The 15083-nt window shown below is 44.5% G+C and overlaps 2 protein-coding genes across 4 annotated transcripts in view; both read right to left on the bottom strand.

Annotated features, from left to right (window-relative positions):
- The window catches only part of LOC311492003 (amyloid beta precursor protein binding family B member 2-like), a 36373-nt gene extending 28795 nt beyond the window's left edge, over nucleotides 1-7578 (bottom strand). The window contains exons 1-6 of one of the 2 annotated variants that reach the window (XM_084550118.1): nucleotides 7447-7578; nucleotides 3198-4474; nucleotides 2294-2502; nucleotides 1670-1813; nucleotides 1146-1237; nucleotides 956-1016 (exon numbers count right to left, since the gene is read on the bottom strand). In XM_084550118.1, the coding sequence (XP_084406244.1) occupies nucleotides 956-1016; nucleotides 1146-1237; nucleotides 1670-1813; nucleotides 2294-2502; nucleotides 3198-4443 (1752 nt within the window). In that variant the 5' untranslated portion in view covers nucleotides 4444-4474; nucleotides 7447-7578. The remainder of the gene's footprint in view (nucleotides 1-955; nucleotides 1017-1145; nucleotides 1238-1669; nucleotides 1814-2293; nucleotides 2503-3197; nucleotides 4475-7446) is intronic. The other variant, XM_084550117.1, reaches the window with a different exon arrangement.
- Nucleotides 7579-7978: 400 nt separating this feature from the next.
- dele1 (DAP3 binding cell death enhancer 1) lies at nucleotides 7979-13984 on the bottom strand. Of its 2 annotated transcripts, none has more exons than XM_084550441.1 (12): nucleotides 13622-13984; nucleotides 12616-12730; nucleotides 12078-12183; nucleotides 11442-11583; nucleotides 11054-11287; nucleotides 10894-10967; nucleotides 10672-10756; nucleotides 10402-10544; nucleotides 10131-10289; nucleotides 9495-9587; nucleotides 9061-9214; nucleotides 7979-8916 (listed from the first exon to the last, which is right to left on the bottom strand). In XM_084550441.1, exons 1-12 carry the CDS (start codon nucleotides 13650-13652, stop codon nucleotides 8705-8707), a joined length of 1548 nt encoding a protein of 515 aa, XP_084406567.1. In that variant the 5' UTR covers nucleotides 13653-13984; the 3' UTR covers nucleotides 7979-8704. The 2 variants fall into 2 exon arrangements, with proteins under 2 accessions (XP_084406567.1, XP_084406568.1); XM_084550442.1 differs by having other exon boundaries at nucleotides 7981-8913; nucleotides 13622-13982.
- Between the last annotated feature and the right edge of the window lie 1099 nt (nucleotides 13985-15083).

The following is a 15083-nucleotide window of genomic DNA, read 5'->3' as shown; positions in this document are numbered from 1 at the left end:
GAATCCCAGCGCGTCTCCTATTCCTTGGAGATATTTGAATATCTCAAGCTTTTCTTCCACTGGGGTTTTAAAGTTATTTCACATTCTTTATAATTTAATTTTAGTAATTTTAGAACAAGAAACAAGACACCCGTCTGACCAACAAAATACACGTGTTACTTTAGGGTTTGGTATCAAGTTAGCATATCATATAAGAGCACAAAAAGTGACCAGGCTAGACAGCTTCCACTTCCATTTGCTTTCTCATCTATCTGCTCCCGCGCTCCACAGTGTTCATCGTCCCAGGTTTGCTGCTTGAGCCTGTCTGTGTGCTATTCTTCCACAGGGGGGCAGGTGAAACTACTATGGCTACTCTGACATTCACCACAGCTCAGTTCACAAAGGAACCACTGAGCGGCACTGCAGCAAACAGCGAGAGAGGAGACATGTTCATTACGTCACTGAAAACACAGCTTAGAGACTTCCTTCTATCAACCAGTACATCACCTGCTGAAAAGCACATATTTAATTCATTCAATGTTGTAAATGTTATCACGTAATCAGTTGCAGGTGGTATATTATGTTACTTGATAATAGCAGAAGAGTTTTAATCGATGCATCAGTTTACCACACAAATACAATCAATTAAATATTTCCCTGGAATTATGACAGATAATCCTTTAATTTATCATATTATAAACTATACCTGCTCATAATTTGGAGTCTTTGTGTGTGCTAACTGCCTGTGGCTTTGTCACAGTACTTCACCTCACATGTCGTGTGTGCGTGAGAAAACAAACAACCCTCCATGCAAGTTTCAGAAATGCAAATGCATCATCGAACTATCGCACAGTACAGCAATTAACCGCATATATTTTTAGTAAAATCTACAGCAAAATCCTAGCAAATGATGAGTTATTATGTCAGACACAGTTACCAAGCACGCTGTTGCTGTGTGTGGCTGTTTCAAGCTTACCATCGCCTCTGGATCAGAGAATGTGTTGTCCAGATCCACTGTCTCCAGCTGGGCTGGAGGGCTGCAGAGAAACGTCAGACAAAACAAATAGTCCCATTTTACACACCAGTAGAGGAAACGTACCACTCAGGCCTCGCCAGACAAATCTAGAGGAAAACATATACATGTTGCTCGTGTCTTTGAGTATTACTTGAGCTTGAGCGAAGCATAGCGGAGAGTAGCCCCTTCGAATGCCTTCAGACTGGGATCTGGATAGACTGGATAGTCCTTCAGGTCCTGGAGCTGAAAAGAGACAGACACTGTGAAAAGGAGGACGATATAAACAGAGGACGATGAAAAACACTGTTATGATTTGCTTTGAAATAACTGAGGAGAATAACAGTCATTTTAATTTAATGTGTTAGACATCCATCTTTGTTCAATATGAACTTCAGACTGACCCGAACAGAGACGACGCATCATGTCAATTTAATAAACGCAGCTGAATAGACACAGAGTAAAAAGAGAAGTCTAAGTGTTCCTCAGAATAACCAAAGCTAGCTGAGTGATTTAGACACAGAGGGAATATATGCATATGACTGACTCTTCTTGATTTTAGTATCATGACATAAAAGGATGACTGCAGAGCCCTTAAAGACTTTAAAGTGGTAGCAATAAAGGACACTCTTCCATTCAGACAATAATTAACCCATGAATAGAAATGCTCCCCCTTACGTTTGCTGTGCAGGTGTTGGTGCTGAGATTCGGTCCAGAAGAGGTGACGTCATTGGAGGGCGTGGATGAGGAGGAGGAGGGGGAGGAAGCAGAGGGTGAGGGGACCGGCTCCACCGAGCTGTCAGATATCAGACTGCTGGGGCGCTGCGGGAGACAAAGAGGGATGAAGATGAAGAGATGATGAAAGCAACACAGAGACGGACTGAGAGACAGAGGGCGGCGGGTTCGTTATTGATCGCCAGCGGCTTTCCAACGTATGGGGCTAAGGTATAGGTATGACTGTCAGCCTCTGAGAAAGGAGGTTTCTACCTGACCACAGCTGAAAAGAGCTGGATTTATAACAGCACACTATGTTCACGTTTTAAAATTACGTTTGACAAACTTAATTAAAGTTTCTCTAACTAGCTGGAACAAATAACCAAAGCATCTATATATAACTTATCTGTTTGCTGACCTTTAAACGTATTGGAGAATTATGATTAATGTTCAGTAGAATAAAATGGATTTGAGTATGCGGACATAATTACTAAAAGTGCCAGCATTAGATGAACCTGAATAAAAAGCCTCACACGTAAAATAAATCTGTTTTAACACAAGGTGCGTTTGTTGTGTGGGTCCTCTCACCTCACTGGGAGGCTTGAGGGTCTCCTGCGTTTCCTGTTGTGGGTCACGCTCAGCGTCGGGCTCATTGTTAGAGGAGGAGGGCTGGTTGCTGGAGGCAACAGGTCGGTCATACTGTGTGGTGCCGGTGGGAATGTGCCAGAAATAGACCTCTGATGAGTCTGAGATCTCCCGCCAGCCCGGGGGCAGGTCCCCTCCTCCCCATACATCTGCTGATGGATGACAGCGATACAGAGAAACATATTGCACATGAGTGTGTCACACAAACACATACATATGCATGCTCACGCTCACGCGGGCTCCGCAAAAAAACACCCAAGTTTCCGTGACATATGCGCATACAAAAGGCCACACACAAACAAGTATGGACGGGGTAAATTTCAGAGATGGTCAGCCTGTCCCTACTTAGTTTCTGTTGTCATAGCAACTCCAGGGCTCATCCCCTGCAGTAGGACCCAATGGGCGACAGTGTCTCTCCCTTCCTTTCTCTCTCTGCTTTCTTATATTTCTCTCATTCCCTTATATTCTATTGCTTTGTCATACATACTTGACAATAATCTCATATTAACACCAGATGTTTTTTCCTCTTTCCTTTAGCCCTTCTTTTTTTTCACAGCCTTCTATCTGCAGTGTCCTCTCCTTATGTCCATCCTAATCACTCTGCACCATAAGGTTGCTCACAGGGGCCTTAAAGGTTCCAGCAGTATTGCTGGACTGACTTGCTCGCTTAAGGCTTTTTGGTAGATTTCCAGATCAGACAGTCCGTAGGAGGTAGAAAGATGGAGAGAGAGGAGGAATGAAAGTGGCTGTTATGGAGGCATGATTAAAGGCTGACACAGATATGCTAATTTTTCAACCAAAATATTAGATGAAAAGACACACACACACACACACACACATATCGAACCTGTCTCCTTTGGAGTCTGTGGAGAAGGCGTCTCCTGGGACAGGGTAGTCCAGCTGGAGTCTTCGTCCTCTGATGGAGTGTCAGGAGTCAGATCCATTCTTAAGCCCACTTTAGGGAGACCGGTATCTGGTTGTGGCTCCTGCGTTGGAGGGGGTGCCCGTGTCTTGGTAGGGGTGTTCCTCTCAGCAGCTCTGGTCTGTTTAGGGGAAGATGGAGGGTACTGTTGCAAAAACTGGTTCTCATTGTTGGGGTGCAGCTCCACCTTGATCACCCTGGGCTGGGAGCTCCGAGGGGGCTTTGCAGGACTACGTGGACTAGGCTGAACCTGGACACAGAGTTCCTCTCTGACCTGAGGCGGAGCCTGGTTCTGGGGGTCTGGCACCCACTCTGGGCTGTTGGTAGAAGAGGAGGAGGTGGAGGAAAGAGGGGCTTCAACCACCACTGGTAGCAGGGGCTGTCTTGGTGTTGGTGTGGGCTCATCTTCCTCCTCCTCCTCCTCCATCACAGGCTCTACCTCTTCCTTCTCGTCCTGGCAGCTCTGCTTGCTACTGTGCTTCTCTTCCTTCTGACTCTCCCTCTCCTTGACGGGGCTGGCCTGCTCCTTCTCTGGTGAAGGTTGCTGTTTCTTCTCCTCCTTCTTCTCCTCTTTGTTTCCCCAGAGATCCAGATCCCAACCCTTTCCATGGTACTCCAAGAAGCTCTTGGTCCTTCTGCGGAACGGCTGCTGCGAGTTATCTTTCCCAAGTTCCAGCCAGTCCGAACTGGGATTGTTGATGAGATCATTATGAATTTTTCCCTCTGTATTGGCTCTGCTCAGCTCCAGTTGCTGGCTCTCAGCCCGTCTCTGCATGTTGGCCCCATTCTTTGCCAGCTTGGGGTTGGTAGCGTTGAACAACGAGGAGGAGGAAGAGGAGGAGTAGAGGGCAGAGCTGGAGGAGGACTTGGTGGGGAGGCCCCTCCCTCTGGTTCCAGGTTGATTTTTAGACGACAAAGCCAGGTTGTCGCTTATCCCCATGACACTCCGCACACTGGTCATCGTGTGCCTCTGGCGGCTCTTCGGCAAGGTCGCCGAACTTCCGGTCTCCATGGCCTCCTTGATGACGTCCCGCCCAAGCAGCTGGTTGTACGAGGAGCGGAGGCTGAGGGAGGTGGGAGGGGTGGCTGAGGAGCCGCCGCGACTGGCCAGACCCCCTGTGGAAGGGGTGGAGCCAGAGCGGGAGAGGGGAGGAGTTTGTACCGACATCATGGCTGACAGGAAATACGCTGCAGAGGTAGATCTGATGGGAGAGGAGATGTCAGTGATGAAACAGTAAAGTGATGTGCAACACAAGCTTGATTTTGACTTATTTTACATTAGATTTGATTTAAATTTGTAATACTTTAAAAAAAGTCTAATAACATACTGAGTTATATTAACTTGGACTGGAAGAATTAACTAGCACTTCCTCACTGTGTGTTCACAAAGCTCGATAATACTCAAACTTCTTAAGGTTGGAAGTTTACTTTATCACTATAATATAATATCTACTTGAAAACCCCAATGACATGCTGCATACTGCTGTTGTTTATGCTGATGTTTGGGCTGATGTCTTCATGTTGCTTGGTAGCTATGGTTAGCTGCTGAGCGGGCCATACAAGCCAGCAGCGTTAGGTTAGCTTATGTTTCACAATGTTTGAATTATCCTCTGCTGCTCTGTGGGCCTACAAGCCAGCAGCATTTACTTAGTTCATTTAGATTGTAGGTTAAGCTAGCCAGCAGCATTTGGTTAGCTTATATTTCACAAGGTTTGAGTTAGCTTCTGCTGCTGAGCGGGACATACAAGCCAGCAGCATTTACTTAGTTCATTTAGATTGTAGGTTAAGCATCATATCACATGACTGTAGGTTTGTTAGGGTTTCTCAGTTGGACAGGGCCTCTAAATGTGTTTTGTCTGGGATTTTGGCACAAGGGATTGTAACATCTAAGCCTGTGTATTAATGAATATAATATAAAATATACAGAATAAAGCCAATAAAGCCTCCATGTGGCTGCAGCTCAACCAGCCCCAGAGGCTTTTATCAACGCATTATGGTGCAGATTCTTGTCGAACCTTTTTACACATAGGGTGTCACTGTTGAAGTGTTGGAAAAAAAAAAAACACTGCATCAAAGTCATGAAGCTGGAATGCATATACATGATATCTGGAGTGAGTCAGACCCTCGAAGTATTCAACCAGGCCTGACATTCAAAGCTAGAGCTGAGCGCTAAGCTGGTCTCTGGGGAGAAGAAGTGGCAGCCGGCTCCTGCTAACTAGCTAGCCGTGTCTCCTTTATCTCTGGGTGGATCAGCTCTGTGGCGGAGAACACAGACAAAGGCAGTGGTAGAAAATCACTGCAATCCTAAGGCATGACACTTGCATGGGTGGCGTCGCCGTCCCTTCTCTTTCGAAATAAGCGAACGAGGCTGCTAACCTGTGGAGAGCGCGGCAGGCGACAGATACAGGTAGGAAAACATGTCCAGGCACGCAAGCGCAAAACATAAACATCCCCACACGCAACCAAACTAAACGGTGATGCAGCCATCATCAGCGCCTTTTCTCTGAAACACGGAAAACTCAAACGCAGCAGATTTCAAGGCACGACAAGATCTTGGGAAAGGACAGAGGCAGAAACAGAATCCCAGGACGGTGCACTTTGTTCATGCGGGGCCCCTATCTGCTCTCCTCTGCCTGGGTGGCTGTCGTGTCGTCCCTCTGTCGCTGAGCCAAACAGCCACGACAACCTGTTTGTGCTGAATCTGCGTGCCCTTTTTCCAGGCCTGTGACTCACACACAAACACGGTGTCAACAGGTGCACAGTACCTGCACTGAACTGTCCTGCCTCATCAGAACACCCGCTACCGTCGCACAGCCCAAGTCTCCTCTGTACTGTCGTTTTTAGGCTCATTCTGAACTCTTTGCCCTGTAAATAATGTGTAAAAAGCATTTAAAAGACAGAAAACCTGACATCTTGGAGCTTTACCACCAGACAAATCCCAGCAAATACCGTATGCCGCATGACTCACACATCCTGACACAACCCCAAAACACTGACAAGGACTAATAAGCAAACAGCATTTCAACTCCCCATTGTTCCTTTCCTCCTTTTTTCTTCCTTTAAATTGTGTCTAAGCTGCACACAATCTGGACAAAGAGAGCAGCCTTTTGTATTTCTTTTTCGCATCAGCCAGGTTGGTTTGACAAAGTGGGGCAAAGACAGGATGCTGGGGGCGTGCGGAGGAGAAAGGATGGTTATTAGAGGCAGAATGACACAGCAGTTTGCAGGACAGTGGGGCACAGTCAACACTCGGAGGTAGTTAAGACTGTCGTCCTCAATAAATCTGTTGTGCTCAGTAACAGAGGAGGCCGTTCACGAGGTGCACAAGATGGTTCGCAGCAACAACGGCCGCATGTGTCCCGATTAAACAATTAATTCTCAGTCCATTAGCTTTTTTTTTTTTTTTATTATTATTTCATCCTGTTGCCTGCTGGTTGCAATAATGGACACTGGAAGTGAGAAAACAAGCAGGTGTCATGTTGTTTAAAGGCTCTTGCATGGATCTAATTGCACCGAAGACAAATTAAAAGTTGTTGACAGCCAGAATAAAATGCTCCTCTTCTCATTTTGGAGCAAGGTGACACAACAGGGTCCCTATGTGCTCTACATCTATGTATGTTTTCCGCTCATCTTCTATTTTGGGCCGAGTGATTTCACCTGAAGGTCACCTAAAAAAAAAAAAAAAAAAAAGCAAGATCGTTTTCTAGCTTTAGAGATTAATCACCACATTTAAATCTCGGTCAGATTAAGCCGTCTTTCAATTTGCAAAGGCAGGCCCCCTTTCCTCAACTCAGGACATGAAATGCAACAGATGAGAGCACAAGCAGGGGCTGGGAATGAACTTGAAAAAGTCGATGATGTCATGGGTGGAGTACTCTAGCCCCCCGTTTCTCGCTGCCTCCTTGATAAACTCCCTCACCGACACATCACAAACAGCCCATCTTTACATCCACAATAACGCAGAGGAGGAATAACTGCTGTTGGCACTATTGAGGAAGGCAAACCTTTGCAATATTTGAACAGACGCAGCAAACCTTTAGCATCCAGCACCTCTCTCTCTACCTCTCTCTCTCTCTCTCTCTAATCTCTCTCCATCATCCCCACCACCTTCACCGCGGCCGCCCTGGGAGGGGAGCGCACCCCATCGAGAGAGCATCTATTTACATCCACTCACCGCTTCGGTCAGCCTCCGGTCTTCTGCGCCTCCCTTTGCCACCACCACCACCACCACCACCACGACGACGACGACACACGCAGTACAGTGAGCAGGGCCGAGGTCGACGGCCGCTTTTAAGTGCCAGTCCGCCCGTAGCTGCAGCCGGCCGCCCGTATTTAGATCACATCACATCATCTGAACCTCCCAGCCCCCCGTGGCTCGGTGCTCGCTGGCGGCCAGGCTGCGCTTTCCTCTCTGCGCCAGAGGATCCCGGGGCGGAGCGGCGCTGTGGAGCTCCCCTCCTCCCGCCGTCCAATCAGAGGACGCGGACGCGGGGACGCTCCGGCGCACGGAGGGGACGCAATTGCGCGATAAATCCGCCTGTGTGTTATTTTGCATCTCAGGTAATGAAATCACACATCATCGGACTCTTACGTCATGCGGTAGTTTGGAGAAACGCGGATGGTTTTATTGTGTCAAGGAAGCTTTATCACATCTGTGTCTGATGAAACAGAAGAAACGGAAGCAGGTTGAGCTCTAGTATTAATATTTTATGAGCACTGACTCAGCATGGTGCTAAACTGACATCTGAAAAGTTCTGAACATCAAGTATAGGTTATATTTTAATACAGCTTTGTTAGAAGTTAAATCGTGCATTCAGGCAAAACTCTCTGAAATAAAAATCCAACTACATTAAAAATTGCTTTTTATGATTTTTATTATATAGATATGTGCGTTTAACATAGTGTAGCATCCTTCTCGCAGTGCATCATAATTGACTTTGTCATGTCTGGTTAACAGGTTGGCCTATCACAACAGATTCAGTAATTACACTTGGAGACAGCCTCAAACCATTTAACCTAAAACACATAATTAAAACACAACACTTTTGCCAGTTTCCGAGGCGTACACTTGGTATAAAGCTATAACATATCGTTTTTCATGTGACTAGTTCCACATTGACAGAGATTACCAACTCAACTGAAGGCACTGAGATCAGTTTTGTATTACATACAGGAGAACTTATATTACAGGGGAGCTTATAAAACACTTTAGAAACAAATGATACACAGATTTTCTGTGTAAGACCTTGTGCACAACGGCTCTTTCAGACATTTAAAACACCAATATGTTTGATCTACAATCACATACAGAGTTTAGTATAAAAACTCTCATCCAGACTTTACACAACACTCTTTGACCTTCCCTTTTTTGTGAAAATACATTCAGACTTTAAAATACATTCCTCAGTTCGGCTTGTGCCGTCTCAGGGCTTCTATCCTACCCCTACTGTCCACTGGCAGGTTCCCCTCTCTGTGCCCAGGGGGTGCAGGTGAAGAGGAGTGGAGGACAGGCTGCCGGTGCTCCAGGAGTGAGGCAGGGGAGGAAGAGAGGCCGGGTGATCCGCAGAGCGAGGACGGCGCTGCTGGAGGCCGGCCACAGAGAAGCACGGAGCTGAGCGGATGGAGCGCAGCACTGCTTCTTCTGCTGGAGGGGGAACAGACACCACGTATTACCGCTGCGGTCTTGGCTCATTGAAGCTGTATCACATGCAGCGTCATCACTAACAAATACACCAAATGCAGTGACTAACACAAATATGCATCATTCCAACAGAGCATGTGTACTTACCCTGACTGTATGTGGGAGGTGTGAGTAAGCTCTGAGCCCGCTTGTTGCCGGCTTGAGCGGCTCGTTTGTAGAATTCAATGGCCGTCCTCAAGTTCTGCTGCACTCCGAGGCCGCTCTCATAGCACTGACCCAAGAACAGCAGGGCCGTGTTGTCCTGAGAAAAAACACGGAGTTCATGTAATCCAAGGACAACCTCGGAAACGTACTAATTTATATTAGTACATTATTAGTAGACTATATAAAGTAATTTACAGCAATTTTAACTGGTTATACACACTTCAACAAAACTTCAGCAAAAACAAGCTAATGTGTAATGATTTAAATCGAGGGGACAGTTCCTCATGAAGCATGACAGTTATAATACAAAGGCAGGGGCGTGATCCTTGAGTTAAAGCCATTGATAAAAGACTAGAAGCATCTAGAAGAGCACTCACTCCGCTCTCTGCTGCCATCTTCAGATACTGGATAGACTTGCAGCCATTTCTCACCGGATCCTGAGAGTAGACCGAAGCCAGGCAGAGCTGAGCCTGGAGAGCAGAAATGGAAAGTTGTCTTATCAATAAGCGCGTTTGATGACAATGACAGAGGTGGTTATGAATATAAATGTTTTACATTTTCAGGCTATACAACTCTAAGTGAAAAAAAAAAGAATAGTTTTTAGACTTGTAATTTAGAATAAAGTCTTATTACTCATATTTCTAATGGGACATGATAAATCTGAGGCAGACAATTGTAATAAAATGTTAGTAGCTGTCTATAAACTTTTATATTTTCTGACAGAATTTGCAGCGCCAGTTTCACTTCATACATATATATATTTTTTTGCTTAGCTTCAGCCTATTAATGAACTATTGAAAATTAAATGTTATGTTCTGTGGCTCTGTTTAAGTTACATACTTTAGTCATAGGAAAGCACAGTGAATTTTCCGTGAAAAGGCTTACAGGCTTGATTTTGAAGTAAGCTTTCAAATGGCCATAATTACGTATAACAATGTGATGCACTAGACTAAAACGCGTTCTTTCACAGAATAGAAAGAATAGTTCAGAAGAGATTTTATCAGGTTCTCCACCTTGGTGAGCCCAGCTGCAGCAGCTTGTTCCAGTAAGTTGATGGCTGTGTCCAACTCCTCTAAACTCTGTTGCCGCCTGTTGGTCAGGAGCAGCTTTGCATAACGGTACTGAGCTTGTTTGTGTCCCCCGAGTGCTGCAAGTCTGTAATAATACAGAGCCTTAAAGAGAAAACACAGGAGCGATTACAACAATGCAATGAAAATGAAATGTCAGCAACATTTTTGGATTTTGTACAAAAGTACTGAACAGATGTGGCATCTGGCGTCTTACCTTCTCCACGTCCTTGTTCACTCCTCTGCCTTTCTCGTAGCACACTCCTGTGTTAAACTGGGCTTTACTGTAGCCCTGCTTAGCTGCAGCCAGAAAACAGGGAAAAGCTTCCTCGTATTTTTCACTTTTGGCATTTTCCAGACCTGTTGTGTACAGGGAGATAAAGATATTAGCTACGAACAAATAAAGAAAAAAAAAAAGACTAATGGGAAAATAAAAAAACAAACTGGTGTGCAATTTTCTCAAATAGTTGTGTCGCTAAATCTTTACCAATGATGTTGAGGATTACAGGAACGCTTGTGTCTCCCACATGTTTGAGGCCCTGTCCTGCTTCTCTGAGCCTCTCTTCTGTGTGCTGGAAACACAAGAGAGGGTTACAACACAACAATCAAGATTAGACGACAAGTCCTTCGCAAGAGCAGAGAAAAGACAGCACATTATTTAGGAAAGGTTTGGACAGGACAAAGGACAAACTAAGAGAGCTGCATCTACCGTTTCATGGGTGTCTGTCGTCCTTGCGTTGTCTTGCTTTGCAATATTCTGGGATGCTGACAGAAGTGATTCCTCTGAGAGTCAGACAGGAAAAAAAAATATGAATTTACCTCTCAATTTTAAGTAAAAAACTTTGAATCATGACTGGGACAGAACAAACCAGGTTGAAGTGAATCCTGGATCAAGAGCTCCCTCTGGTGGTCAGAGATGAGGCTGTCGACTGAGAGATGGTCATTCTCACTGTGGCGGTGAAGACTGTTGCTGTTGCTGTTACTGCTGTTGCTGTTGCTGCTGCTGCTGCTTTGAGACGGGGATTGATCTTGGTTCTGTCTCTCTGCCACCCCCTGCAGACATGACACAGTCCTCCCTCTGGGCAGGACATCATGTCTAGATACTGCAAACAGCAGACAGAGGCAACAGATCTGTGTCAGGATCCGTATCAGACAAGATTTAAGGGAAAGGCGTATAGTTGAGAAGGTCGTATGTCTTGTTGTGTGAATCCACTGCGGTGTATATTTCACAGCTACAAAGGTGCCAGAGGAACTCACAGATTTCCAGCAAGACGTGGTAGCTACACTTCTGGATGGAGGATGTTTTCAGGGATCCCGGGGTCGGACTGGGCTCAGTGCCTGAAGAAAACTGGGAGTGGATCCTCCTGCAGATCTGCATGAACAGGACCGTCGCTGCACCCTGTGGAGAAACATCAGGTCTACTGTCATCAGAGCATCTCACATGTAGGATGTGCACCTCTACTTCTGGTCCCAATACCTTTTGCATCAGTTCTACAGTTCACATCTCTGAGTGGCCTAAAAAATGAACCCTCCCTTCTGCCCCACACACATTATCCCATAGGCTACGAGATCTGAATAGCTCACGTGGAGAAGCATCTATCTAGCTTGAGAATGTGTAAGAAGTATATATGAGCAATAATGCATGTTTGTCTGCAGCAAATTTTACAGTCGTGAAATGGCATTGAACAGCTGCTTTAGTGGCCATCATTTCAGGGTTTAAGTTGGGTACTATGATCACAGTTTGCTCTGAATCTATTTAACAGTACTATTATAGTTTGTGCAGGCTGTCGAATCCATCAGTACGCTGCCTCCTGTCATACTGGACAGTGGACATTGAAGGATGTTTGGGCTACGGGGTATTAATATCTGTAAATGTGTCAACAAAAGACCCACCCATCCCACAGCATCCAAGGCTGTGTAACGTGGAAGCTCAGCGTGGTCAAACTGAAAGGTCCTCTGCCACCTCCTCTTCTTCTCCCCATCCTCCTCTTTCTGAGAACTGCAGGAAAAAAAAAAAAACAGCACAAACCAAATCTCACAAACACACATCGGTTCATATTTCCAGTCTACTGTAATAAAACATCACAAGAAGACTTTGTCCGAGGCGGATTGCTCGGCTTCAGTCCCCTCATCCTACTGCTCACGCACACTCTCAGAGCAGATGCTGCTGGATGATGCAACCAGCTGAAAGGGAGGCAGCAGGACAAAACGAGGTCACAGAGGGGTTAGGGAGCAGGAAAGGACAGGGACAGGGAAGGGGACGGTCGTCTCCGGGGATTGAGCTTAATCCAAATGATATGCCTAATATTACGGCCAGAGGTTTAAGGGCGAAGAAGGTGTGAGATCAAAGTGAGACTTTTCTTGTATTTTGAGTGAATCACAGTCTGATGTGGCTGAGGTTTGGAAAAAGTAAAGATGGAGGTGTACAAACCTGCTGTCAGAGGAGTGTCGCGTGGAGAGAGCAGCTGAGCTGTTGATGACCTCATCCTCCACATGGTGACTCTGGGGCAGTCGCAGGGTGTTGTTGCCATGACATCGATGCAGGACTGAGAAGTGAAAACGAATAAAAGGAAGAGTTTAGACGTTGACGCCCGGTGTTTGACGTTCAAGGAGATACACTGAGATCATCAAAACTACAAAACATAGTCTGTGAGCTAAATTCACTCACACACTCACTTGCATTCAGTACATTCGAATGCATACTAATATAAGAGTCCTGCACTAAATCTAAGCTTCATGACTCTGACAATGTTCAGTTTATGTTGAAATAGTGTTAAGAAATGTGATAATTCAACTGGATGATCATTGTCACTGTTATTTAACCTAGCCAACTGACTAAAATGGGGTTACCAAAATAATAGAAACACGTACGACAAACCACAACCTCCAAAATGAAACCACAGAATCAACAGCTCTCAAATGCTGAATATCATAACCTTGGTAAAGGTAAGATGTAGTGCAGGACTGTTACATTAGGATACCTTAGTTTTCACTCGTGTACCCACTGAACTGGCCAGTGAGAGTAAATAGCCTTTACTGTAGACCATGCAGTATGTATGTTTTTAATAAACATGCATTAAACTACATTCTCAAGTGTTTCACGCCGGTAAAGCACGAGACATTAAAATGCATTAGTTTAGTTGCACACAGACTCTGTAAATGATTATTTGACATCGAAAGGCCTAGAAAAGGGCTGTGGCTGAAAGTCAGTGACAGGTGCTAACTTCACTGGACCAAAATAAACCAGTCCCAGTGTTAGCTGCGGAGTTATGTCAAAAACAGACTATACCAGCTCCAAGATAAGCGAAACAGACAAGTAACGACGCACAATAATAACAACAAACGGAGATTATTTCTTATTAGCAGTCATACTTGGTTACAACAACAACAGAGAACGTCACAAAAAGACGAAAAGGACTTAATGACTTTTCGCTCACCTCTCCCAACAAAACCCTGGATTCTCCACATGGTTTGTTTTTCACAGCTTTAACTTTAAGAGTTATTCCCGAAACGGCATGTTTAAAGTTAATGAGGGGGGTTATCCACCCCCCATAAAAGAGTTCATCTCGGTGGATATCCCCTTCGGTTTGGCTCGTGGTAAATAAATTTAGGTCACGAGACGTGGTGGTTGTATCCGGTTGTATCCGAGGAAGAGGACCCACCCCACCCGGAAGTGGGACAGGTGATGAAATTTCTGAGAAGGTGCTTTCCGAGGTCGTTACACGGTCACACCGCCCCCCTGCGGTGAGTGACGGAATTACAGCTCCACAGCGCTTTGCTTTCTATGTTTCTGAGACATGGAATAAAAACTTTCAATGCATCAGTTAACAACAATAAACTGTAACATACACAATCAAAAGTGGAATTCGCTATTTCTTTCATTGTTTTTTTTTTGTTTTTCTTTGCTTATTAGGTTGTGCACATGTTTATGAGCATATTGTGGACATTTATAATTGTATATTATTAGTTTATATCCTCTCTCTAGGTTGTGTGTATGTACTCCAGTGCTGAAGATGGTACTAAATGGAAGCTGATTTAGTTTGGCCTGCACACTGTGCATGCTGTGTGCATACATTTACGTGTCTGAATAACGTCATTAGGGATGTATCATTCCTTCCATCCTTATTTTCTTCCTTCCTTCCTTAAATTGTTATTATTGTTTTTATTTGGCCTACTTATAGAACCACCTAAAAAAATTAACACCTTATTGACATGTTCTGGTATTATGCATCAAGACTGGACTACAAACATGGCTTAGAAAATGTTGGATCCGAAATCATTTCATTTTTTAAAGGGAATAAAAAAAATCAATGACAAATGTATGAAGTGCTCTCAAAAAGGTGTGCAGGATGTGCATTTATCCCACACATTAAACCCTGTTCTGTTGCAACCTCAACATTAACAAGCCTTGCCCACATCATACATTAAATCACAATGATAGTAAGACAAATACGAGAAGCAGAATTCAGCCATCATTAATTATTGATGCCTGTACAGTCAAGAAACAAAGGAAAAACATTTAATTTTCAATAAACTGATTTTGACAAAAAGCTACAATAAGTTTGTGAGCTAAAGCTGTCATAGTATTAGCAGTGTTACACTGAAAAGTCTAGATTTTTATTTTTAGCTCACCTGTACAGAGAGTCACATGTAGTAGTGGCTGAATAAACAGGCCAAATTCGTATCAAGGTCCTTTTCCAACACATTATATAGTTTAATGTTGCAGAATTAAAGAATACCTGGATGTAACACTATAAATCTTAAAATATAATATGATATTTCATTTTCAAATCTAATTTCTGCTTTGTCCTGATTATTATTAAGGTTTTAAAGGGGTGCTAATGGTCCTATTCATTTGTGGATTTAGGGGTTGCTATAGAAAATCCTCTGGAGATCATC

This window comes from Chelon labrosus (genome assembly GCF_963514085.1).
Source record: "Chelon labrosus genome assembly, chromosome: 8".
Classification (NCBI taxonomy): domain Eukaryota; kingdom Metazoa; phylum Chordata; class Actinopteri; order Mugiliformes; family Mugilidae; genus Chelon; species Chelon labrosus.
Note: the sequence above shows the minus strand (reverse complement) of the source record. Positions and strands in the feature narration are given on the sequence as shown.

Bases quoted from the DNA above. Each gene is read 5' to 3' on its own strand.
- dele1 (XM_084550441.1), bottom strand. From the start codon at position 13,652: ATGTGGAGAATCCAGGGTTTTGTTGGGAGAG. The intron at 12,184-12,615 runs GTTTGTACACCT...TTTTTCCTGCAG, and splicing joins CGACACTCCTCTGACAGCAG to TTCTCAGAAAGAGGAGGATG. The intron at 9,588-10,130 runs GTGGAGAACCTG...TCTGCTCTCCAG, and splicing joins CTGCAGCTGGGCTCACCAAG to GCTCAGCTCTGCCTGGCTTC.